This window comes from Podarcis tiliguerta (assembly GCF_965153285.1).
Source record: "Podarcis tiliguerta genome assembly, chromosome: 11".
Taxonomy (NCBI): Eukaryota; Metazoa; Chordata; class Lepidosauria; order Squamata; family Lacertidae; genus Podarcis; species Podarcis tiliguerta.
In genome coordinates this window covers 36,675,143-36,700,591 of record NC_139544.1, presented here as the reverse complement: position 1 = coordinate 36,700,591, position 25,449 = coordinate 36,675,143, and the positions used below count along the sequence as shown (strand labels likewise).

Genomic DNA, 25,449 nt, shown 5'->3' with positions numbered 1-25,449 from the left:
ATGCCAACGGCCGAAGGATGGATGCAGGTAATGCAACACCTGCAGAAGCCGCAGCAGCTCTCCCCGCGAGAGGCGCCCCTCCTTCCGAGACGGCACCAGCCTCGGAGGAGGCGCCTCGCCAACCGGCGCCCGCAGGCCGGTAGCTCCGCCCTCTCCTTGGGGAACCTCAATCCCAGGTGCCCTCGCGCTGCGTTTCACTTCGGAGCGTGAGAACGAGGACAGGTGGTCTCCGCCGCGCGCCTGCTTCATTCCATCCAGGCTGCTTCCTCTTTTCTCCCGTCTCCTAAGCGGGGCGGGCCGTTCCTAACCTCCCGCACCGGAAAGCCATTTATCTCCTTCCAAGCAAAAAACTGACGACAGCGGAAGCTTCCAGCGCGCTCCGAGCTGGGCTCGGGCAACTTACCCCGCAGCGCAGAAGCCGAGCTCGCCAGCCTCCCGTGTTTGTATCATGCGTCGGGGCGAGCGCGCCGCGCGCCTCAGGCCCGGCCAGCTGCTCTAGGGGGCGCGTGTGCGCTCTCTGCGCGCCTCGGCAACCCAGGGCTGGGCGGCTGAGGAAGCCTTCAGCTGCGCCTCGGCTGCTGCCCGGGCGCGAGGCCGCTTGCCTGAGCCAGCGGGCAGGTGCGGACGGAGAGGGCATTTGCGCGCGGCCAGCCCGGGGCTCGCCGTCTGAGGGGCGACCATGTCCGCGCGCTGTTGTGCGGGTCAGGTAAGGAGGTTTTGTTTTTGAGGCGGGGGGGGGGGGGCGCGGGAAAAAGCCATTCCCTTCTGTGAGGAGAAGGAGCGAGACGAGGAAGCCCCTCCATTTGGAGGCCACCCTTCTCCTCTTCCCAGGCGGATACGGTCGGAAGCCCCACCCTGGCTGCGTGGCAGGGTCCTTTGGGACTGCGCCAGCGCCTGCTTGGCGGCCGCGCTCGCTTTCGTCTTCCCTGGCCAGGATTGCGATTCCTAAGACTCCTCAGCCTGCCAGTGCCCAGGGCGGATCTGCCCGTGCCAAGTGTTCGGCTTCTGAGTTTAGCTGCTGGGGAACTGGGTCTGCAGAAAGTCTGTCGATCGAACAGGCAACGCGTAGGGTTTGCGGTGCTGCTCATGGGTGCCAACTCGGGGCCAAACGGATGGTGGTGGCAGACCCGTTGGCCTGCATTCAGACGCTGCATCAACAGTCAGTCTTGTGGCACATTGAAGATGGACAAATGCATAATGACAGAAGCTTCCCTGCTCTCGAGCTCAGTTGGTCAGATGTCTAGAGTGAAATCTTGGCAGGAGTATATGCAGCGTTTAGTTTCTGATGGATTGGTTAGTTCATGTGCCGCTTCGATTTAAGATCAGGAACGATTAAAAGGAGCTTACCAATAACCGCAAATCCACTCCTTAGATGGTGTGCGGATTGCTGTCCTTTTTCTCTTCCAATGGCTTACAGTATATGTTTTGTTCAAAGGTATACCCACCATTGAAAGCTTGGGATTTCTCAAGAGGAACTGTTTTTATTACTGCGTTAGATTTTATGCACAAAGTGTTATGTAGCACTTTTAAAGACTAAGAAATACTGTGTAGCAGATCAAGACAGACCAAATCACACCCCCTCATTCTTTCTGAGCATTGCCAGTTTACAAAATAGGCAGAGTAGGTACTGGGTTATGTAGGTACACACATTTTGGGGGCCCTGCAACAACAGATCATAATTTATTTATTAAAATTATTGGTTGGTGAAATAAAAGATGTATTAGGAGATGATTTGTGAGCCCCCCCCCCCCAGATTTCGACTGCCTAGGGGCCTCCACAGGGTTTAATCCAACATTGTTTCTGAGTACAGTTGAGAAATTTTAGTTCCTGAAATCTGGATAGTTCATTTAGTTTGTGGGTTGCTGCTACAGGGACATTTGGAAAAAGGAGGATAGCATTCAATTGCCACCGTATCCTAGAGTGGAAGAACAAATCAGAATTTATCTGAGGAAAGCGATACTGCTAATGAATTGTATGCTTTGGCAACAGAAAGCATTTGTCAGTTGTGTTCTCACTCATTACTAATGTCATACAGCCCCACCCTAAATGTATTTGTTTAGGAGCAATTCCTGTTAAGTTCAAAGGAATCCTCTTCCTAAGTAGATTATGATAGCCATTCCCAATACATTTCCCATATTTTGTTTAATTATGCAACAACTTTTCAAACATTGGGCTGTGGTTGTAAAATATTGACAAAAGAGCTACAGCTGCTAATTAGTGGGGAGAAACATTGTTTCATTCCAGAGTGGCAATGTTTTTGTTCCCTGAACTTGCCATGCCAAGTAAGTCTAACATATACTTTAAGCATAACTCCAAAAGGGCCGTTTAATCCTCCCTTTTGCTTTTTGTGTGTCACTAAGGCAGGACAGAAACACACTGAATGTGTCTTCTCTAGCTACTGTAGAGGTTACAGCAGCATATTGCCATAGGTAAAGCACATAAGAAAACATAGCTTTATTTAATGGGAGTAAACTCGGCTTAGATCCAGTGAAACATTGCTTACAAATGTGCTGCTTTAAAATTGCCTCTTTGTGCTGTTAATAATTTGAAATTCTCCCTAGCTGTACACAACTTGAACAAGATAGCTGAAAATTCTCCTAAAGACGAAAGGAAATTATGGCATACTTAACATCATAATTTGCAATTTATAAATATATGGTACTAATAGACAGTTCAGTCTGGAGGCCATAATGTTCTTTTCAGAGTTACACCTTTTCTATTTGTATGTGAAGGCATAACTCTCTGAAAGGAATGGATGGATGAATGAATGAACGAAATTCAACGTATTAGTTCATAGTTGCCTATTGTATCACTGTGAGATTGCAAGCACCTGTTAAAAACTTATCACATTCCACATGTGGCAGTTCCAGTTCCCCATTTGTGGAATGCTATCCTAGGTGAGGTGTCTATTTCTCTCATTATTGGCTTTCAGGAGGAATTTCAAAACATTACTTTTTACCCAGGCTGAAAGATGCTGCTCCTAGGAAGCCTGAAACCATTGGGTGAGAGAATGTGATTGATACCTTTTAAAACATTCTAAAAACAATCTATTTGCACATTAGGCTACTTTGGGAGGAAGGGCAAAATATAAACTGAATCAACAGCAACATCACTGACATATTTCTTATATTCTGAATAAGCATATGTTGCACATCTGTAAAGTCATTTGCAGTAGAAGGTGAATATCATTGTGTTTCAACAATCCACAAATTCAGTAGCTTGGTCACGGGCAATTCCAGGCAAAGCTTCTGATTCATTCCACCACAAATATAAAGCCATGTGTAGGGAGATGGATGCAGAGATGACTACTTCAGAATGTAGGTAAACTATATCTTGTGCCAGGATGTAGTACAGTGGTGCCTCGCAAGACAAAAAGAATCCGTTCTGTGAGTCTCTTCGTCTAGCGGTTTTTTTGTCTTGCGAAGCAAGCCCATTAGCGGATTAGCGCTATTAGCGGTTTAGCGGCTATTAAAGGCTTAAGGGATTAGCGGATTAGCTGCTAAAAGGCTATTAGCAGCTTAGTGCCTTAGAAAAAGGGGGTGGGGAGCGGAAAAAAACCCCAGGAATCGCAAGACATTTTCGTCTTGCGAAGCAAGCCCATAGAGAAATTCGTCCTGCGAAGCACCTCCAAAACGGAAAACCCTTTCATCTAGCGGGTTTTCCGTCTTGCGAGGCATTCGTCTTGCGGGGTACCACTGTAGTTGTGGCATGTTTTGTGAAGCAGAAGGGTTTCTCCTTTCTTTTCTGTAAAAAACAATACCTTTCCTAACCTGTGAGTATGGCATGGATGGGCAGGAAAATGGTGGAAGATGCTGATAACAAGCAGAAAATAAGAGACTAAGTATCTGAGGAGCAAAATAATAAAACTGGATAAGCATGTTCCCCTGCAGGTACTGTTGGATTACATCTCTCACTTGCCAATGCTAGCTTGGGTTGATAGAAGCTGGAGTCTAACAACATACTGGGGGCTTCGTGTTGGCTTATCCATGCAGCAAAGGTTTAGCAGGCCAGCCCACTTCATAAATGCCTTCGTCAGGGGCACTTAAACGTCCTCCTCACTCATCTGTAACCAGATGGCCCTACAAATGTGATCCATGCATGTACTTGGCTGCTTTGGAAGGGGGAGTGAGAAATCTCTGCTTCACTTGCTACTAGAAAGAGGGGGAAAACATGGCTGTAAAGTTTTTATTAACCAAACATGGTGGACCTCTCCTCAGTTTATCCACACTGGTTACAAGAGCTACAAGGTATATAACCTAGAATATTGACATTTTATTCAAGGAAAACTGCTGGAGATTGATAGAACAGAAACAATTTTTTTTAAAAAATCTGCAGAAGCATTCTAGTTCCTACACATTCTTAAAAACACCAAAATAGAATTAAAGTTTGGACAGTGTGTTTTGGAAATGTTTGGCCGAAACAGGATTTTAGGTGTTCCATTATGACTTAATTAGTTTTAGGTCATTCCAGTTCTTCCTATCCCTAAGAGTGTATAATTTCCCAAGAATTTTTTTTCTGGGATGAGTCATTGTCATGCACATCTTTTGTTCCTCAAATAACAAATATTTGCCTTCACTATGCTGTGAGCTCTGACAGCGAATCTTAATAGCATGAACAGGGTCGGCTCTGAGTTTTAGAAACCAGTCATCCTTAAATTTCATAGGAGTACTGTGGTTAATCCTGGAGTGTTTTTTATATTAGTCATGGAAATGTTACTTTGGGGGTGGTGCATAGGAAACAGCTGCTTGAATTACATTGAGTAGCTGTCTCTATGCAGCATGCTATACATGTTCCATAACTCATCATGTGGATTAAATAAACGCCTATTTATTTCATCAAAAAATATTTTATTCCATAACATAACATTTATATATGACTTGATTATAACCCCCCTCAAAGAAAAACGCAGTTTGATATTTGTTTTCATGATAATTCTGTTGGTAGAACATAAGACTTTTAATCTCAGAGTTGTGTATTCAATCAAGCCCCACATTCAGTGAAAAATTCTTGCAGGGGGTTGAACTGAATGACCCTCATAGTCCCTTCCAACTCTACAATTCTATATGATTCTATGACTCTAGACATTGTTTACAGCCACTACGTATCTAAGTTTTCTGTACAGCAGTTGTGGCTAAATTGTGATGTCCAGATGTTGCTGTACTACAAATCCCATCATCCCTGATCCTTGGCTGTGCTTCGTGGGCTGACAGGAGTTTGAGTCCACCAATGTCTGGAGGACCCTAGGTAAACTACTTCTCCTGTACAATATATTGATTCCTTGCTAGGCAACCAGAGCCCTGTGGTTTTGATATGCACAGCAATACAAACTGGAACTATCCTTGCACAAGGCAAAATTAGTTACTGCAAGTTATCTAATATTAATGAACTTGGCTATATCTTTGGCCATTGGTACCTAACCTCAAAATAGTTGCCCGTCTAGTTTTAGACTCTGCAGCTGCTTCAAAGCACATGCCTCCCCAGCTGTCTTCTGAAGACACAAAGCAACTCAGACCTAATTGCAATGATTTCTAACTTCTCTTTTTGTGGGTACTCAGCCATCATATAGGTTATATCCTAGCCCATTGCTAGTCCTGCACGGTTATGATTTGCTTTTGCTTACATAAAAACATCTGCCCCGTTTCACAGGAAACAGGATTTTACATGTGGTTTTTCTGTAGCATTCTCTTGAGACTGAAAAGTTGACCTCTGTTTTAAATGAAGCTGCTGCAGTGGAAAACGTTAGTTATAATTGTTTCTTTTCAGAACACATTGTATATAAATGAAATGCTGACAGCCTTTCACTGTGATGCTAAGACAAGGTTGTTGGTGAGACTGTGCTTCATCTTGTCAGATCTCCTAATATTACATTTAGCAATGTTTACATTTCATTCTGATTTATATAGCTTTAAAGAGTAAACTTTAAAAGGCCTGTCAGATTTCTTGGGTCCTCTTCTTCTGTCATAGCTACTCTGTTTGTAGAAATAATGCTTTATGATAAAATGTAACAAGGAAAATTAAGTATCAAAATATTGTAGTAACTTCTGTGAGGTTTGGGGACGATGACTTGTAAATACAACTTGAAAATGTTTCCAGAAGGGTAGACATATTAATCTCTTGCAGCAAACCCAACGTTATTGTGGCACCTTAAAGACCAACAAGTATGGCACAAGCATTTGATGAAGTAGATTCTAGTCCAGGCTTCCTCAAACTCGGCCCTCCAGACATTTTTGGCCTACAACTCCCATGATCCCTAGCTAGCAGGAACAGTCGTCAGGGATGATGGGAATTGTGGACTCAAAACATCTGAAGGGTCGAGTTTGAGGAAGCCTGAAAGCTATGTGATAATAAATGTGTTGCTGTTGTAAGAAGGTCCCACAGTGGGTCATAACAATATAAAATACAGCATTAAAAACATATCAAAACAAATTACAGTCACGCCTAAAGCGAGTCCTAAGCATATGTGTATCACAAGTGTCAAAGACCAGGATAAAAAGGTGTGTCTTCAGCAAACAACAAAACTGTAGAATGAAGGTGCCAGGTACACAACTAATCTTCAAGGTGCTAAAAGACACTCTGCAGGGATTCTTTTTAAAAAAACAAAAACAAAAACACTGGTTCTGTGTTTATACTACACAAAGACACACAGTCTACTAGTACTTAAATTATGAACATGCATTAGTGTGTCATAGATGTTCTATGGTTTTAAAGGCCATCTGTGCTATCAGTAGCAAGGAAAGTTCCCCTTTCCTTGCAAGCAGTTTTTCAGGGGTTTCCTGAATCTGGTAATTCTTCTAATGGTTTACACTCCCTAAAATTACTGCATCTTCCTCTGAAGCCTGAGGGTGAGCATTTTAAAGTGTGGATAAGGGAACCTTTTGGACTCCACAGGCCAGATCCTTAGCTGGATCTAAATTGTGGGCCAGATGTGAGAGGTGGGCAGAGCCTCCCATTGTTAGTCACCCAGCATCACCATTATGTCAGTTGCAAAGTGTTGCTAAAACAGGGTTTCCTTCCCCGCTTCATTTTAACAGGCATGTAAATCCCTTCCTGAATCAGGAAGAGGTTTGCATAGAATCTTGCCAAACTGAGCAGGATTGATTCACCAGTCATGTGCATTGAGTGCAGACTTTAACCCCCACCTTCCTAAACATCAGATGATGCCGTTAGTGGCCATGGTTTGGGGGAAATGGTTTTGCAGGCCAGTTTGGATCCCTTGGTGGGGCAAGACTGACCTGCAGCTTAAAGGTTCCCCACTTCTGTTTTAAAATATTAGTACTGTACATAAGGATGCGGGTGGTTAAACCACAGAGCCTAGGACTTGTCAATCAGAAGGTTGGCGGTTCAAATCCCCGTGATGGGGTGAGCTCCCATTTCTCGGTCCCTGCTCCTGCCAACCTAGCAGTTCAAAAGCACGGCAAAGTGCAAGTAGATAAATAGGTACCGCTCCGGCGGGAAGGTAAACGGTGTTTCCTTGCGCTGCTCTGGTTCGCCAGAAGCAGCTTAGTCATGTTGGCCACATGACCCGGAAGCTGTACACCGGCTCCCTCGGCCAATAAAGCGAGCTGAGCGCCGCAACCCCAGAGTCGGCCACTACTGGACCTAATGGTCGGGGGTCCCTTTACTTACTGTACAGAAAAGCCTGCAGCATAACCTAAACTATTAATAAAAATAATCTAGAAGATGTGGTTATCTTATCTCTGTGCATTATAGTTTAAAAGTTTAGAGTTTGCTGCTCTGTGAAGAGCAAAATGGGTTCTTAAGTGGTGCAGCTTTTATGTCTGTCATAAAAGGTTTGTATTTGAAATACCTTTGCTTATCTTTACACTCACTAAACCTTAGGAAAGGGTAAACTTCACCCAGGAAAAATAGTATCAAATAAATTAGAATATCGAACACAAGCAACAGGAACAGAACTTAATAAACACAATTAATTGAAATTACATTACATGCCTCTCCCTAGTGTCCATCATCGCTATTAAAAGTTGCAGGGAACACAGTTTCAACCAATTCAACATTAAATGTTGACTGTGCTTTTATAGGAACTTGGCTGTAAAATTGATTCAGGAACATAATCTATTTTAGGAATGGTCTGGGCTTGTCCTAGGTATTGCATATTCAGTGCCTGGTGTGGAGCAAAAACCAATGAGTGAGGACTACAAAAGACTTCATCACTTCAAATTGAGAGCAGGTCAGTCCATTCAAATATGGACAAATAAGATTATCTTTAGTCTAAAGTTACATTACTAAATCTAGCTGGCAATTGATACATTCCAACTACCTGTGTTAAGGATATTATTTCATAAGATAAACCCCTTCAGAGATTAAACTACATCTCTGAAGTACAGCAGTTACTAAGGGGAGGTATTGCACGGATAAATGTTTGAATTGTATGCAAATGTAGTCTTAGCATTTAAAAAAATACTCCATACGCTGTAGGGACAGGATTTACAGTTATAACTAGAATTCCTATGATCTCCTAAAACTATTGACCCAAAGGCCACAAAAATCCCCCTAAATCTTATTTTAAAATCTGGCATTGTCGGGATAAAGGAGATAAATGCTCTGCTGTTGTTCCCCTGGGAACACTTCACAGCTGAGACTGGACCAGCCAATCAATATTACCCCAGCAAGCGCTCCAGTAAAAAGCATTGTCTGATGCTGTGGCGTGTTAGCCTTTGCTTACAGAATTGTACTGAGGGGTTAAGGCAGCAAATGCAAGCAAGTCAGTGGGACTTGCAAGCAAATCTGTTTAGGATCAGTGTGCCAGCTTTTACTGTTACTGTTTTGCTGTCTGCTTTTCTTCAACTTTTATGAAACAAATACTAAAAAGAAAGCGAGAGAGCAAAGGGGGGGAATCTTAATCCTTCAATTGAGATGTTTTTACATTTAAATCCTTATGTGAACATAAACCAGCTATTTTAACTGTATGCTTAAAAAGTGCGCGCCAGTAACTTACTTGAAGTTCTTTCATGTTTCTGTATTTAATACAGTAAGCCTGCAATTTACACACATTAAACTTGTGTGCATTCCACTTTACGTGCTTGGCAAAAATAAAAATAAAAAGGGTGGAAAGGCATCGGGGAAGGCGAGGCTTTAGCAATCCCACTCACTGTAGCACCCAATGTGTTTTGACTATACACAATTTTGGCTTTAGGCACTATCCCCAGAAACATAACCCCTATGTATGTTGTAGACTTACTGTACATTTCTTAGAGAATTTGTTGCTGCTATTGCATTTGTATCCACCCTTTCTCCATGGAGTTCAGATAGATTTCTTCAGATGTGAGCAGAAAGCCAGTAATATAGTGGTAGTGTCAGAATAGGACCTGGGAGACTAGAGTTCAAATCCCCTCTCAGCCATGCAGCTCACTAGGTGACTATGGGCCAGTCACCAACTCTCGACCTAACCTACCTCACAGGGTTGCTGTGAGAATAATATGGAGACCCATGTAAGCCACCTTGAGCATCTTGGAGGAAAAGTTGGGATATAAATGCAACAGCTATCTTTTTTTTTTTCCTCCTGGAATTCCTCGGTTAGTAGGCCTGACTTTAAAGCTAAAATGCATTGCTTTCTTCTTTAATGGCTTCCAGTTGTAATCAAATACCTTGCAACTCCTTTCGTCTTTGCATAAATATTCTATATACCATAGTATTATATTTCCATACAGTTTCCCTCTTACTCCTGCAGTCTTCATATGATGAGAAGCAAGCCAGAAGGTTCATTGTGGGTGGAATAGGGTTTAAAAAAGCTTATTGGAAGATACTAGCAGAGCATCTTGTATTTTGCCCTTACCTTATCATTATTCTAATAAACTTAGGGAAGTTGGTTCTCATCAGAAAAATAATGGATGCAGTACATAAATATAACTTGACAACTGGGCAAATGTAACTGGTTCAACTAGTTATTAAATGCTTGGAAGTAGTAGGGCAACTTCCTTCACATCTTAAGGAGGGGACAGCCTTCTCTCACTCTAGATTGCCAGATGTGAGAAATGTTGTTTACTTTATAGCTTTCCCTGCTTGTATGCCGATCATTATTTTTATTCTTATTTTTGCAACCTTATGGACCTGATAGCACCTCCTGAAAAATGAAGGGCTCATATACTTTGTTAATAGCTTGCTGCCACATTTGTATATTCTTTTGGTATTTGGTTGGTGGAAATATTTCTTTTTTATCTTTCCATGTATTTATAACATGTAAACAAAATGTTTTTTTGTAAGGACAATGGTGTGACATGTGCTGCACTTTAGTCAACTTTTATTTTTATTATTTAAAAAAAGCAGGTTGGGTGAATGCACCTGCCTGCAAGATTACAATTTAATAAACCAAGGAATGAAGGGAATTGCAGTGCCATTTACTAGAAAGCCCCTTTTTTCTATTAGCATATACAGTGGTACCTCAGGTTACAGATGCTTCAGGTTACAGACTCCGCTAACCCAAAAATAGTACCTCGGGTTAAGAACTTTGCTTCAGGATGAGAACAGAAATCATGCTCCAGCGATGCAGCGGCAGCAGGAGGCCCCATTAGCTAAAGTGGTGCTTCAGGTTAAGAACAGTTTCAGGTTAAGAATGGACCTCCGGAACGAATTAAGTACTTAACCCGAGGTACCACTGTATGGTTATTCTGAGATGACAGTCAGTTCTTAAGTAGGTGAGAGATGAATTCAACTTCAGCAAACACAGAAATACTCACCTCTTGAAATTGTTGATAAGAAGGCTTAAGGCAAAATTCCAGTTGCTGTGTTCACTGAGAAAAAAAAAGAAACGACTGGGTGTGACTTCTTCTACTGCAAAGTTTCTTTTTTTCATAATGTGTTTCTTTATATTCCCCAGAAGACAGCTCAACACAAAAAAGCCGAATAGAATAAAGCTGTTTCTTGCTATTAAAAAAAAGTAGCTAAGCTATATCAGAATACAGTATACGTTCCCTTTGATACTGTCCCTCTGAGAATGTGCTTCTATTGGTCTATAAGAGGGGAAGGGGGGGGGACTTCCCAAGTCCACTGCTGGGCAATACTTTTATTAGGATCAACCAAAAAGTCACAGCAATGTGGCAAACTGCTCAGGTCTCCAAAATTCTTCAACAGGACAGATGGTATACAAAGCAGGGGATGTCAGACCACCAATAGCAGTTTGAAGAACCTCCATAGGGCAGGATTATGGTTTGACTGTAATCTGCCCCACAGGCCCAGATGTGGATCTGGGCAGATGGTTTACAGAGGCCCAAAGGACCTAGCTGCAGGGATTCCAAAGGAGGATGAACGAAGTGCCAGTGATCAGTTCTAAAGCTTCACTTACAATGCAATGCAGAGATCCTCTTTGTTATGACTTGGTACAGACTCCAAAAACAGCAAGCGCAGAGCCAACCCCTTCCCATGAGGCTGGATGAGGTGGCTGTTTCAGACAGCAGTCTCCAAGGAGCGTCACCCCAGTTCTGCGAACCAGCTTTGCTGCTGGTCTCCCTAGCCTCTAGGGGCAGAGTGTGACCAGCAGCAAAGCTCTGTGGAGCTTCTCCCCTCCTGCCAAGTTGGTGAGAGGGGGAAGCATTCCACCATCCAGCTTTGCCATCAGGCAAGGAGATGATTCCCCACTCCTGGCAGCGTGGCATGGTTTTGCACTGGCTTCTCTTGAAGTAGCCAATGAAAAGCCCTGCTGCCGAGTGAGAGTTGGGGATTCAGAAAGGATCTACCTGCCTGATTGGGGAGACTCCTTGTGGAGTTTGCACTATCATCATGGGGGGGGGGGTAGCAGAGGGCTGTTTCACTGCAGCTGCCAAAGCCCCCCATGACCCTCCATGACCAAGTGCATCATGACTGTCCATACCCGGGCAAGCATTACATGCTTTACTAACACAGAAACATCATATGTACGGTAGTCTGCCAGCTATAGTCTAGTAGTTAATCACACCTTCCTTTCTGGTCAGGAACTCCCTCCCACCCATTTGTCAGATGAGGGAATTGGTTGCAGGCATCTATGTTGCACAGGTAGCTCGCAACTCCCTAGGCCAAGCTCTCAAAGCAAGCAGATCTTGCAGCATGGACCAATTAGCACCGGGTTATCTTGACTACCAAATGCTGTTTACAGGCCTTGTGGGACCGTTTCACTGCCTGGCTTTGCACAGACTGATAAGCTGTTATTGCATGTTGAACTCAACAGGAGCATGATATGCTAAAGTAAGGTCTGGGATGGTGTAGTAAAGCTTTGCCAAACCAATGTGGCAAACCTCCTTACATGAGAGCCACCATGTTGAACATGGATGGGAAGGCTGTGGCTCTTGAGATCTTGCCAAACTCACAATTTTTATCAGCCTCAACCAGCATGGCCAAAGGTCAACAAAATCCGGTGGACCATGGGTTTCCTACCCCTGATGCAGAACAATTTAAAGTGACAGTCGTGATATCTAAACCAGTCTTCTTCTGGCATAGTTCATTTACCAGGCGAACAAAGTTTTTGTGTGGTAATGGCGAAGGCACACTCTTCTTCCTTTGAGGATATAGATAGTGCCACATGTGACATAGGTCCTGTGTGAGTGCCCAGTTTACATTGTCTCCTACCTTTTTTGATGACGCCCATCTGCCACCCACATGGAGAGGGCCAATGAACATATGACAAAGGGGACATGCCCCCAGGACACAGCTCTGCATTGAAATATGCTAAAGAGATAATTATGTATAGAAAGTGCAAGGGATAATATATTCCTATATTAGCTTTTAATGTTCGGATATGTTTGTCTAGAATGATGACCGAGCGACATCCCTCATACTTTGTATTTCCCTATCATACCTTATTCAATGCCAGAATTTATACAGTATGCCAGCTAGCACTGAATTTCCTTGTGTCCCATGCTTGTTTGGTTTGGTGTGTTTTTTCCCATATTAAGTGAAACAGAGCTCTTTTGTTAAGATGATCTAACTCTTCACCATTCAGTCTGTCACAAAAGCTTCACAGTGTGTAGTAAATTATTAATGGTTCAGTAAGGCTATTCAGTCGATTCTTGCGTGTTTTTGGATGGCATGAAGTAAGGGCAAGCCTCTAGGTTCCTGTTTACTCAGTGGAAACAAATAGAATTGGTGGGAGTTTTGTCTGAGTAAAAAAATAGGAAAAAGCTTTACTCTTAAGCCTGGAAGGGTCTGAGTTGTAAGGCTTGGCTTTCAACATTGTCAAAAGTAATTGGTATTAAATACTATACATGGATTGTGTTTTGGTTGTGATATGCCTTTCTGCAACATAATCCATTTTTTCTTATACAAATAATTCTATCTGTAAAATATTTGGAATGTATTTGATCAGGTGCCCCTATCAAAATTGTGTTGCCACCACCAAGCATCATTTCCCTACAGAACTTTTCTTTCTGACTCTTGTCCCTCTGGCTCTGTCAGATCCCAAGGACTACTAAGATCAGTGAACACCAGGGTCAGCCATGATGGACCACTGCAGCAGCTAATTTTGGCTCTGAGCAACTTTGGTTTGGTATGGAGAGGTTGAGAAGATGCACGTGTGAGATCTTGGCTGACAAGGAGATTTAAGCTTTAACAAAAGATAGGGGCAGATGTAACCTACATGTTACATTAATGATATGATTAGCAATCTCGTCGTAGGTTTTACAAAATTAAATTCCTTGCATATGTAGGCAGCATTTGACATCAGCATAGTCGTGAATGGGAAGGGGAGGTTTAAGCCTTACCTCCACATTTGCAATCCTACCCCACAATGTGGCTATTAACACTGGGGAAAACACACTTGATTTTTACCAAGATTGTAAAGAATTAAAAAAAAATAATTCTTGAGCACTGCAGTGCAAAAGAGTCTCTCCTCACCCCCCCCCCCGAAAAGAAAACCTCACTTATTTTGAGACATCCACAACATGGTTGGTAGTCATTACATTAATATAGCAGGAGTTGTCAACTTTTTAAGGCCAGTGGTACATTTTGAATTTTTGAGCCGGCGACGTGGATAACATCCCATTTGGTCACTTAGAATCATAGAATCGTAGAGTTGGAAGGGACCAAGATGGTCATCTAGTCCAACCCCCTGCAATGCAGAAATCTTTTTGCTCAAGGTGGGGTTCCAACCCACGATCCTGAGATTAAGAGTCTCATGCTCTGCTGTCTACTTCTTGCTCCCTTTTCTTGGGTTTCTCACATATATAGAGGCAGAAAGAGAAAGTGCCTGCATAGACACACTTTGCTTTTTTGACGTATGTGGTTCAAAGCTGGATCAAGTAGAACTAAACAGAGCCCTGAAAAGCGCATAAAGCTGAAAGAGGAAGTGAGAAAGAGTGTCACTCTTTCAACTTCTTTCAGTTCAGGTGTTTCTCAGGAGAAAAGTTAACCACCATCGCCATCCCATAACCAAGGGGGCTAACCACCTTCACTACCTCATGAGCAAGCAGGGCAATAATAATACAATGGTACCTCGAGTTAAGTACTTAATTCATTCCGGAGGTCCGTTCTTAACCTGAAACTCTTCTTAACCTGAAGCACCACTTTAGCTAATGGGGCCTCCTGCTGCTGCCGCACCGACGGAGCATGATTTCTGCTCTCATCCTGAAGCAAAGTTCTTAACCTGAGGTACTATATCTGGGTTAGCAGAGTCTGTAACCTGAAACGTATGTAACCTGAAGCGTATGTAACCCGAGGTACCACTGTACTATCATTTATTTGGCTAAACTTTCATAAAATATATCAAGATGGCTTTCAGTATTATTTTTTAAAAACTACAACAACAGTATATAAACACCCATAAAACATCAGTAGATACTGGTTGGTGAAAAACCAACATATTGTGGAGGCTTGTCTAAACAGTACAGTTTTCAGAAGATATCTGAAAGAAGGCAGGGATGATTCCTGCCAAACTCCTACAGATAGGGAGTTCCACAGGGCAGGACCTGCCACACTAAAGGCTCCATCCCTAGTGAAAATGAAGGCTAACCAAACCACCAGAAGTGCCCCACCAGAGAAGCTCTGTGTGATCAAGGTTGGAGTATAAGGGATCAGATACTCCTTCAGATACTTTGAAACCCAAGTTGTGTGTAGGACCTCAAGGCCACCCTTGCTGCTTTTGGCACCAAATCGGTGACATCGTAATGCATAGCTTGGCCTATGTGTTGGAGATGCCAGTTACACATTTCTCTGTGAAGAAAGTGGATAAACAAAGAGGATAGGAAAACCTTGTTTCCTTCTGTAATCAAGTGGAGTGGAGGGGGAGAGTTTCAAAGTCTAGTTTCACTAGCAATTAGGTTTGCTCTCCCATTCCACCATATGCAGTATTGGAATCTTTCATAGCTCTTGGTGCATCTATTAAAAACATCTCTCTGGATTATAGTAAGTGATCAATGAGCTGTGTTCGCTGATGTAAAAATTATAACAATGTTAACCTTTTTTATTATCATTGATTTCCTCTAGTTGGCCTGCTGTTGTGGCACTGCTCCGTGTTCACTCTGCTGCAAATGCTGCCCAAAGATAAAGCAATCCACTAGCACCCGCTTTATGTATGCTCTGTACTTCATCTTGGTGACTCTCATCTGTTGCATCATGATGTCAGAGACGGTAGCAAAAGAAATGAAAGCACATGTAAGTAACTGGGTTTTTTAAGGAAGGAGAGGGCAGGTGCTGATACCGGTTGTTAAATGGAATGAAGATGACTGTGTCATTTCCAGTAAAAAGCACGTGTTAAACTTGGCTCTTGACAGAGGTTTGGGTGGAGAAACTATAATTATTAAATTGCTGGACCCTATCATTTGCATGATCTATGTTCCAAATTAGCATTAAAATGTTTAGTGTGTTTTTGTTTTTTAAAAAATCCCACTACTGTCCTAAGAATGTTAAAGGCTCACTGTCTGTTGATTTCATCCTGTGTTTTGCTTTGAAAACTGAGAAGTAGGAAGAGCCAGGAGGAGTAGGAAGGGACAGTACAAAGGGTAATTGTTTGAATGAAAGCAAAAGATTACGGCTCTCGGAAACTTGAGTGTTTGGCAGATTTAAAAGAGAGAACACAAGTGACTCAAGCAGGTCCTTTGTTGGAACTCTTAGCCTCTTTCTTGTGCTCTAATGCTCTGCAGCAACGTGTAGAAAACTCAAGGGCCTCTCAAGTTTATTGTGTAATAGAACAGATCCAGAAGCAATAATTGCTCTTCTGCAGAGAGGAATACTGAATTCTGGTTTCTCACTCTTTTTTCCATCTCCATCCTGATTTTAATGCAACTGCTGTTCCCATTCATTCAGCTGGAAAATGATTGCATTATTATAATGATTGCCAGTTACAGACAGCTCTGACACATGCACCCTGCATATGAAGGATTGACATAACCATGGGGGTGAATCTCTAGTCTGCAGACAATGCAGTTCATACAAATACCAGCACTGCAGTTTTCCTCATGCTTGTCTGGAAGGAAGGCTCACAGATAAACAGTTGATTACAATTCAGGCATCATTGTAAGAAGCATGGCAGATATCAAAGAGGTAGGGATGGGAAGAGAGAAGCCTGAAAACTCTGCAGAGGTATTTTCTTTTGATGTCTGCTGCCTGTACAGTGGTACCTTGGGTTACAGACCCTTTGGGTTACAGACGCTTTGGGCTACAAACTCCGCTAACCAGGAAGTGTTTCTCCAGGTTAAGAACTTTGCTCCAGGATAAGAATGAAAATCACGCACCAACAGCACAGCGGCAGCAGGAGGCCCCATTAGCAAAAGTGTACCTCAGGTTAAGAACCGTTTCAGGTTAAGAACAGACTTCTGGAACAAATTAAGTTCTTAACCCAAGGTACCACTGTAGAAGAAACAAATACTGTACTGTTGCCATTGTTCTGTACAGAGCTGGGACAAAAGTGACCTGATTGCATAAGCAACCCTATTTGCAGGTGTGTTTGTGAAGCAGAGAGAACAAGAAGTACACCATGGAATCTGCCTTTCAGTTTCAGTAGCATTGCCACTTGATCAGAACTGGGGGGCTGGCCTTTAGCAGGGAGTTATGAGTAGTTGTGACAGCTCCCTTTTGACTCTTCATGCCTACTTCTGACTTGATTTTGTTTGCTTAGCTTTCTGCAGTCTCCAGACTTGGCTAACCTCTAGTTTGGGGTCTTGATCTAGCCACCATAAGCAATTTTTTCCTGCCCCCATCCCACAAAAGATCCCACCATTCATGGCAAAAAGTTATTAAGAAAAATAAAAGCAGGCACAGCACTGAAGTCAGTGGAGCTCAGCATCCCGATGGGGATATAAGTTGCTCCCTCCCTCATATGATCAGAGAGAAGGCAATAATTACCCCTCTTTAGCTGTTCTTCACAGATTAGGAGAGTCTCTCTCCCCGCCGCACCTCCTGTTCTTCTGTGGGAAGAGAGAGAGAGGTAGCCAAACCCGTTGCTGGCATTTAGTCCTAGGAGGGTTGACCCAAGATTTGTGCAGTCCTTGGATCAAAAAAAGTTGGCCACCCCTGGCATAAGCAGTTCTTCTTCTGGAAAATCTTTAGTAGTAGTGTTCATCACTGCATATTGGTACGGAAAACACCAGGCTAGGGCAGCTACAGTATTCTGGTCTGATTTTTATAAATGAAAGTGTTTGCTGTTTCAAGACTGATGTTCTGGAAAATGTTTATTAAATGTTTCCAGACCTTAACAAAACAGTGTGGAGTAACATGCTTCCTCAGCAATTTAGCAAAGGACTGATAATGTTGGCCAAGTTTGTAGAGACTTCATTCTTTAGTTGCCAAACTGCCTTCTTTTTATAGACTTCCATCCTCAGTTTTGTAATTGCTTTAATTCACCCCTTAGTGGAAGTGGCCTTAGACTTTCATCAGTCAAAGCAGTCATTTGATGGTGAGACATGATTTCTAGGTTTTGTGCCCTTTAAGCCCAGAGTCCAAATTTTGTGGTTTTGCTAGCCCTACAACTGAGTGGAAATTTGAACCTGGCACTCTCTAGTCCTGGTTAAACACTCAAAGGTCTCATCCGCACTTACCGGTACCTTTTGCCCCTTGCTTTATAGGCAAAGGTCCATGCTTTACTGATCTGTGTCCAATAGCTCTGCCCTTCCCTACTCTGGCCGCCATTTCCCCCAGAAAAACCTGCTCTTTAACTCTGAATCAGAACAAATGGCAATTTGGGTTTTCTGTGCATTCCCATTTGCTCTGATTCAGCAGTAAAGAGTGGTATTTCATGGGGAAAGTGTTGGGGCATAAAGAAAGTGCACTCCGACAGGGAATGATAAAGTGTGGACCTGTGTCTAGAAATGTGGCACAAAAGCAAGACTGGATACGCCTACATATTAAACCACCATGGTTCTGAATTCAGAGCTTATTTTATGGCTCTTTGGATCATGGCCAAGGTTTGGAGCTGTTGGCATAAGCAAATGGAAGTATTTCCTATATCTCAGAATAATTATATTATGTTCCTACCAGGCATAGTCTACATCTTGCATATTTTCCCTTTTCCAGAGATCGTTAAAGTGAAAATATTTTTCTATACGTTGTTTTCTTCCAATTCTGCAAGCTGGGTTTAGCCTTGGAAGAGGTTCTTGGAGAGTTGGCTCTGTTCATAAGAGGGAAAAGGGAGTGTTAATGGTGTTCTGTTCAGCTGTGATAAAAAGTTCAGTTAGTCCACACACATGAGGATATAGAGAGGCCTTTATTTTATTGTAAATGCTTGTATTTGTATATCAGTGCTTCTATTTTCAGGCTGCCTTGGTTGTGAAGGGGTGGGAACCAGTCTTCATAGGGGACACAGCTGAAGTATAGAGCTTCAGATCAGAAGCTTGCTTTGTAAGATGTGTTTTCTGAGCACAACTCCACATTCGTGTGGTGAGCTTGAGACCAGAATGCGTAGCTGGCTGTTCTTTTTCCATGAGCGAAAGCACAGCCACAAAAGCAAATATTGAGTAAACGAGAGCTGGAATTTTCCCCACCTTTCTGGTATTTTATTTCTGCAACAGTTTTGTAACTAATAAGCATTTCATGCTGTTGGGAGTTGTTGGGGTTTTTTTGGGTGGGGATACTTTTTCCGTGGTAAAATAATTTTTAAAAATATTTTATTCTTACTACTGTGTATTATCAATGAAAGGCGATAACAGAAATGTTTCAAACAAATAAACTAAACAACACTAAATCACTAAATCAAGATAGTGACCCTCCAAATGCCACTGAATTCCATCAGCCTAAACCAGCATGAAGAATGATCAGAGATGACAGGAGCTGAATCTAGCAATATCTGAAAGGTCACAAGTTTCCTACCTGGATTTGTTCAGGATCATCCATGTAGCACTAAAATATGGTTTAGTGTTACAAATGATCATGGTCAATCTTTCTGGAATGCTGTTAATGAATACCTTTTTTGGAAAATACAATTATTCCACAAAAGTACATGTAACTTAATTTCTAAATAAAGAATTGGCATATCTCAATATTTCTCTCCCAGAACATCTTATAGCACCTCTATAATGCACAGATTGGAGTTTTGTTTGAAATTCTGATCCTCTGGCAAATGTCTGAAGGTAAATTTAAGCAGAATTCTGGGTTGGCAACTCTGGTCGCATCGCCTAATGAACTGAAAGTCTCTTGAACTGGGTGTTGTTGTTTTCATACCACGTATATCTAAATTTGTTTTACTGTTCTGTTTCAGATTCCCTTTTATGGCACACTATGCCAACATATTCAGGCAGGTGACTCATGTGAGAAGCTGGTGGGGTACTCTGCAGTTTATCGAGTGAGCTTCGGAATGGCCTGCTTCTTCTTCATCTTCTTCTTACTCACCATCAAAATCAACAATAGCAAAAGTTGCCGTGCATACATGCACAATGGGTAAGCCAAACGGCTGTCTTGGTTTTGCAGTAATTTAAACACTCACTATTCTAAGCTGCTGGATTTCTTCACAATCTAAATATGTAGTGCTTGGTGCTTTTTTACCATCCGTGTTTATTATTATTTTATTTTATTTATTAAACTTATTAATTGCTTGTCACTCAAAGGTCTCCAAGCAACTTACATGCAATATATAATACCACAGGGAGAAAGCGGGGTGGGAATAATATAATACTATAATATTTCATATAATATAACATCCATGGGGAAATAAATATACCAGCAATGTGCTACTATTTATACGGCTTAATGATATGCAATTAATAAGCAAAGAAATAATCTTACCCACTAATTTAGATGTTGATGCTGATGATGATTTAATACCCCGGCCATCTGGCTGGGTTTTCCCAGCCACTCTGCGCGACTCCTAACAGAATATTAAAAACATGATAAAACATCAAACTTCCCTAAACAGGGCTGCCTTCAGATGTCTTCTAAAAGTCAGATAGTTGTTTCTTTCCTTGACATCTGATGGGAGGGCATTCCACAAGGTGGGCACCACTACTGAGAAGGCCCTCTGCCTGGTGATTCCCTGTAACCTCAATTCTCACAGTGAAGGAACCACCAGAAGGTCCTTGGAGCTGGACCTCAGTGTCTGGGCTGAATGGGCTAATCTCAGCCTCCCCCTCCCCACCCAGAAGTCTGGTGTCAAGGCCAGCTATTACAAGTCAGGGGTGGGTGGGTCCAGTACCCTCCCTGGATGGCCCCGTGTCTCCTCTTCCTTCAGGGGGAGCAGAGCAAAGCAGGAAGATGGTTGCAAATGTTTTATGTGCTTTGCGCTTTACCCAGCTGCTTCTCCTCTACTGCTGAAAGCTCTTTGCGGCTTTGCCATTTTTTAAAGAAACCCTGAGCATATTCATAGCACTGAATAAACAATACTAGCAGAAATTCCTTTTCCAGTGCTATATATACCCACCTCTCCTCCTCCTATGTTTGCATGGATTTCTTTGCTGACTTCCTGTCATTTTCATTAGATCACACACACACACCATTCTTAAAGCATTAAAAAAAAAAAACTAAACGTATTTAAAGTGCACACATGGTGTGTCTCATTCAGGATGGATAGTCAAGTCTGAATGACAGTGTTCATAGTGATGAGGACTCTTTCCTTGTTTTATTTTGCTTTCCTGTGCAATTATGTGCCACCTTTTACAGTGCAATAGCTGTGGTGTCTTTTGGTTTGTTTGTGCTTATTTCGGATCCTATGGTACATTGCAAAAAATAGCAGCCACACAGTTAATAGAGAATACACTGTTTGCACTGTCTCTTTCTAAACCCCATCTTGATGGAACTCATATATGTTCTCTCTTCAGACACAGCCGCAATGGCTATGTTCCATCTTCCACTGTCAGACTAATATGTCCCTGAATACCAGTTGCTGGGAAGCACAAGTTGGTAGAGTGTTCTTGCACTCAAGTCCTGCTATGGGGCTTCCCATAGTTGGCTGGCCATTGTGAGAACAGGATGCTGGACCAGTGGGCCATTGGCCTGATCAGTAGGGCTCTTCTTAAATCCTTTGAACTGGGGAGCGTAACAGAAGAAACACAAGAATAAGTGAGAAACCAGCCGATTTCTTTTTCATTTCCTTGTATTTATAAGGAGAGGTGATATTGCTTAAGTTACCTCCGCCCCTCTTCATACAGGTTAATAAACAATGAACCTAGAATGGGTTATATGATTTTCACAGCTTAAGTAAATTAAATTCTCTGTGTTTGTTTTTTCCACTTCAGATTTTGGTTCATTAAACTTCTAGTCTTGGCCGCCATGTGCTCAGGAGCCTTTTTCATTCCCGACCAGGATACCTTTCTTAAAGGTACTAACTTTAAAAGAATGGTGTGTGTTTTCTCTTCATCTGTTACAAGGATGGTGAACCTGTGGCCTTCTTGATGTTACTGGACTCCAGCTTCCATGACCACCAGCAAGCATGGCCAGTGTTTCGGGATGGTGATGGTTGGAGTCTAGGGAGCTTCTTCTAGGAGGCACTGGTCCTCTATCTCTGATCTACTGAGTATCAATTGATAGCAGATAACCAGAGATGCTAGGGACATGGGTGGCGCTGTGGGTTAAACCACAGAGCCTAGGGCTTGCCAATCAGAAGGTCAGTGGTTCGAATCCCCGTGACGGAATGAGCTCCCATTGCTTGGTCCCTGCTCCTGCCAACCTAGCAGTTCGAAAGCACATCAAAGTGCAAGTAGATAAATAGGGGAGGTAAACGGCGTTTCCGTGTGCTGCTCTGGTTCGCCAGAAGTGGCTTAGTCATGCTGGCCACATGACCCGGAAGCTGTATGCCGGCTCCCTCGGCCAATAAAGCGAGATGAGCGCCGCAACCCCAGAGTCGTCTGCAACTGGACCTAATGGTCAGGGGTCCCTTTACCTTTAACCAGAGATGCTAAATTGGTTATGGATGACATCTGGCACAGTCCTTTGGAGGGAGAGTGAGAAACAGTTGAAGCATGGTGCTGTGTTTTCTCATCTGCTCGACTTTTGGAAGAAATAAGCAGGAGCAGAGTGACAGGAGTAGGGACTGGATGTCCATGCTGCAGATGCAAGACAGACAAGGAGAGTGTTTGTGTGAAATGTAATAGTTTGGACAAGAGCAGATGAAGTTAGGCTCATGCACTATTATACCACTTTAACAGTCATGGCTCCCCCTGTCCTAGGATTCTTTGGAGGAAAGCATGACTGTTAAAGTGGTACGAGAGTCCATTAAATGTATGATGTTGCTGTGACCAGAATCCCTTTCAAGGTTGTGCCTGAGAAACAGGCCTGCAAGCCTACCAGCAACTTGTGCAAAAATAAAAAAGCCAAACTCTAAAAGGCCTAACTATACAATAATTCATTAAACACATTTGCGTCTTTAAAAATGATGTATGGCAGCAGGAGTGGGGAGAAGACCTGATTCACGCTAGAAACCAGTGGAGGAGAATTTGACTAATGTATTTTAATGTATTTTTAATATTTTGTTGAAAGCCGCCCAGAGTGGCTGGGGAAACCCAGCCAGATGTGCGGGGTATAAATAATAAATTATTATTATTATTATTGACTCTCCCGCACCAAAATAAAGCTGCAGTTTGTCACAGTAGGGAAGCTGCAATTGATGCCGATAACATCTTTCCTCTCAGGGCAGTTGAGTTGGAACTTTGAATTGTGAATGCAGCAAAGAGGGATAAGGTTAGCCTCCCTCTAACCCCAGCCATGCTTCCCATAGCTCCCTAGAAACTGCAAGTGCAAACTGCATGTTTAACATAGCAAATAAGTTTTGCTCATCCCTCCCCCTTTCAGAAAAATACCCTGTTGAGCACTTGCAGCTGCAAGATGCTCCTTCTCTCCTTAACTTAAAGTGCCAAACATCAGGGCTACACAAATACAGCATTTATCCACTTCATTCATAATGTGTGGGTGGTTGTTTATTATATGAGGCAGAAAACCTTTCATCACTTTATTGCTGTTTGAAAATATGGTTGATTCCCCCCCCCCCAATGTGTTAGGTGCATATTTTCAAGCAGCGAAACTCCCAATGAATGCAGGAGAAATGACTCACTATGGAATGTGAAAGACCTTGTTGGTATGTCAAGCCTGATATGATTAGCTCAGTCTAAGCATATTAGTACAGCTGGACTGCATCGCTTGCAGTAGTCAGTGATTTGTTCTGTTCTTCATGTGGAACAATTAAACCAAACTGCATTTGATCTAGCGCTGCTAAAAGTCAGCAGCAATTTCAGTTAAAGTCACCCACAATTTCATTAGTTTCCAAATTGACATTGTCTAGTAGTGCAAAATTAGATTTCTTGCAGAGCTTTCATTTCATTATTGTAAGATCCTGTGTCTGAACAGCAGTTCTTATCAATTAAGATTATTTGTTGTTTGTCAGAAATGCTGGCAGATGGCAATCTCCAAATCCTCTAGGTCTAGGAGGAGAAAAATACATGATAGTTTAGGCTACATGTAGAATATCCCAAGGCTTTAGAGATAAGAAGGTGCTTTTATTAACTAGTTTAGGCTGTAAGCACTCACACATGCAATTGCAGGATATCTAATTAATTGTCCATAAAATGAGACACTTTTGAAAAATCAAGACATGAAGAAGGACAACTTCAAAGTCCGCAGCTCCATTCCGATTCACTTCCTTGCTTTTTCAGTCCACTAACTGGAGAGAAACCAGTCGTGTTGGTGGAGCACATGTTACTAGGCCTTGTAATGAAGCTTAGCTGCACTGAGCAGTCTCAATGGAGTAACACACAGCCCCATCTTGCAGCCACTCCATGCTTTTGTATGTGCCTATAATTTAATTAGGGACGCGGGTGGCGCTGTGGGTAAAAGCCTCAGCGCCTAGGGCTTGCCCATCACAAGGTCGGCGGTTCGAATCCCCGCGGCGGGGTGCTCTCCGGTTGCTCGGTCCCAGCGCCTGCCAACCTAGCAGTTCGAAAGCACTCCCAGGTGCAAGTAGATAAATAGGGAGCTTACTAGCGGGAAGGTAAACGGCGTTCCGTGTGCAGCTCTGGCTCGCCAGAGCAGCGATGTCACACTGGCCACATGACCCGGAAGTGTCTCCGGACAGCGCTGGCCCCCGGCCTCTTGAGTGAGATGGGCGCACAACCTAGAGTCTGTCAAGACTGGCCCGTACGGTCAGGGGTACCTTTACCTTTACCTTATAATTTAATTGGCTCTTTGATTTGAGTACTTTTTAAAATGTGAGGACCTAAGCTGCATTGCTGAGATTTTGTATGTGGTTTGCGCAGAAAACCGTTGCTGATTAGATTGTCCCCACATATAATTTATATATTGAACAAAATGTTAATGTTGCTTTGCACTTCTCTTTCATTAAAAATATGCTGTGTGTGTTTTTGGAGTGCTAAGGAACAGTGTGAATACAATTATGAATCCTCCCTTTTGGTGGGAATACAGTAAAGCCATCTAAATTTGAATCTGGAGGTAAACATCTGGTTTCAACCACAAACTGCTGTTTGAGGTTGTCTTATAAAGGCCCTTTGGGGCCTTATGCTTCACTTTCTTTCGGTTCTAAGTATAGAAAGTCTAAATAAAGGTTCTTAAGTATACAGTTTTGTATGCGCTACCCAATATAGTTTTAATTCTGGGTAGCTCTGCAAGAGAAATATTTTGCTGTTGAGTTGCCTTATTTTGAGTAATATTTATATCCTCCTTTGTGCTTATATGTCTTTTAAATAAAACTTTTAAAATGTAATATTTATTTATTTAAAACACATTTCCAAATGACTTAATGTTTAAAAATCCTTAAACGGTATACAAAGATCCAACATAAAAACAGGTGTAACATATAAAAATAAAACAGTACTTGTTTCCTACTTTGTTACATTGTTTTTAAATGGACGCGTTGTAATCTCAGTTTTGAGAATTATGGTAGTTGCAAAATGTTTTAAAATCCTCAGAATTTTAGATCTGATACTGCTTTATCCAACCAAACGATGCACATTCTGCTCTTCATTAATAATAATAATAATAATAATAATAATAATAATAATAATTTATTATTTATACCCCGCCCATCTGGCTGGGCCTCCCCAGCCACTCTGGGCGGCTTCCAAAAGAATATTAAAATACTGTGATACATCAAACATTAAA

At 42.4% G+C, this 25,449-nt stretch overlaps 1 protein-coding gene across 2 annotated transcripts in view; it reads left to right on the top strand.

The window, feature by feature from the left end:
- Positions 1-163: 163 nt before the first annotated feature.
- The window catches only part of SERINC5 (serine incorporator 5), a 42,162-nt gene continuing 16,876 nt past the window's right edge, over positions 164-25,449 (top strand). The window contains exons 1-4 of one of the 2 annotated variants that reach the window (XM_083404155.1): positions 164-706; positions 15,406-15,573; positions 19,610-19,788; positions 21,579-21,661. In XM_083404155.1, the coding sequence (XP_083260281.1) occupies positions 680-706; positions 15,406-15,573; positions 19,610-19,788; positions 21,579-21,661 (457 nt within the window). In that variant the 5' untranslated portion in view covers positions 164-679. The remainder of the gene's footprint in view (positions 707-15,405; positions 15,574-19,609; positions 19,789-21,578; positions 21,662-25,449) is intronic. The other variant, XM_083404156.1, reaches the window with a different exon arrangement.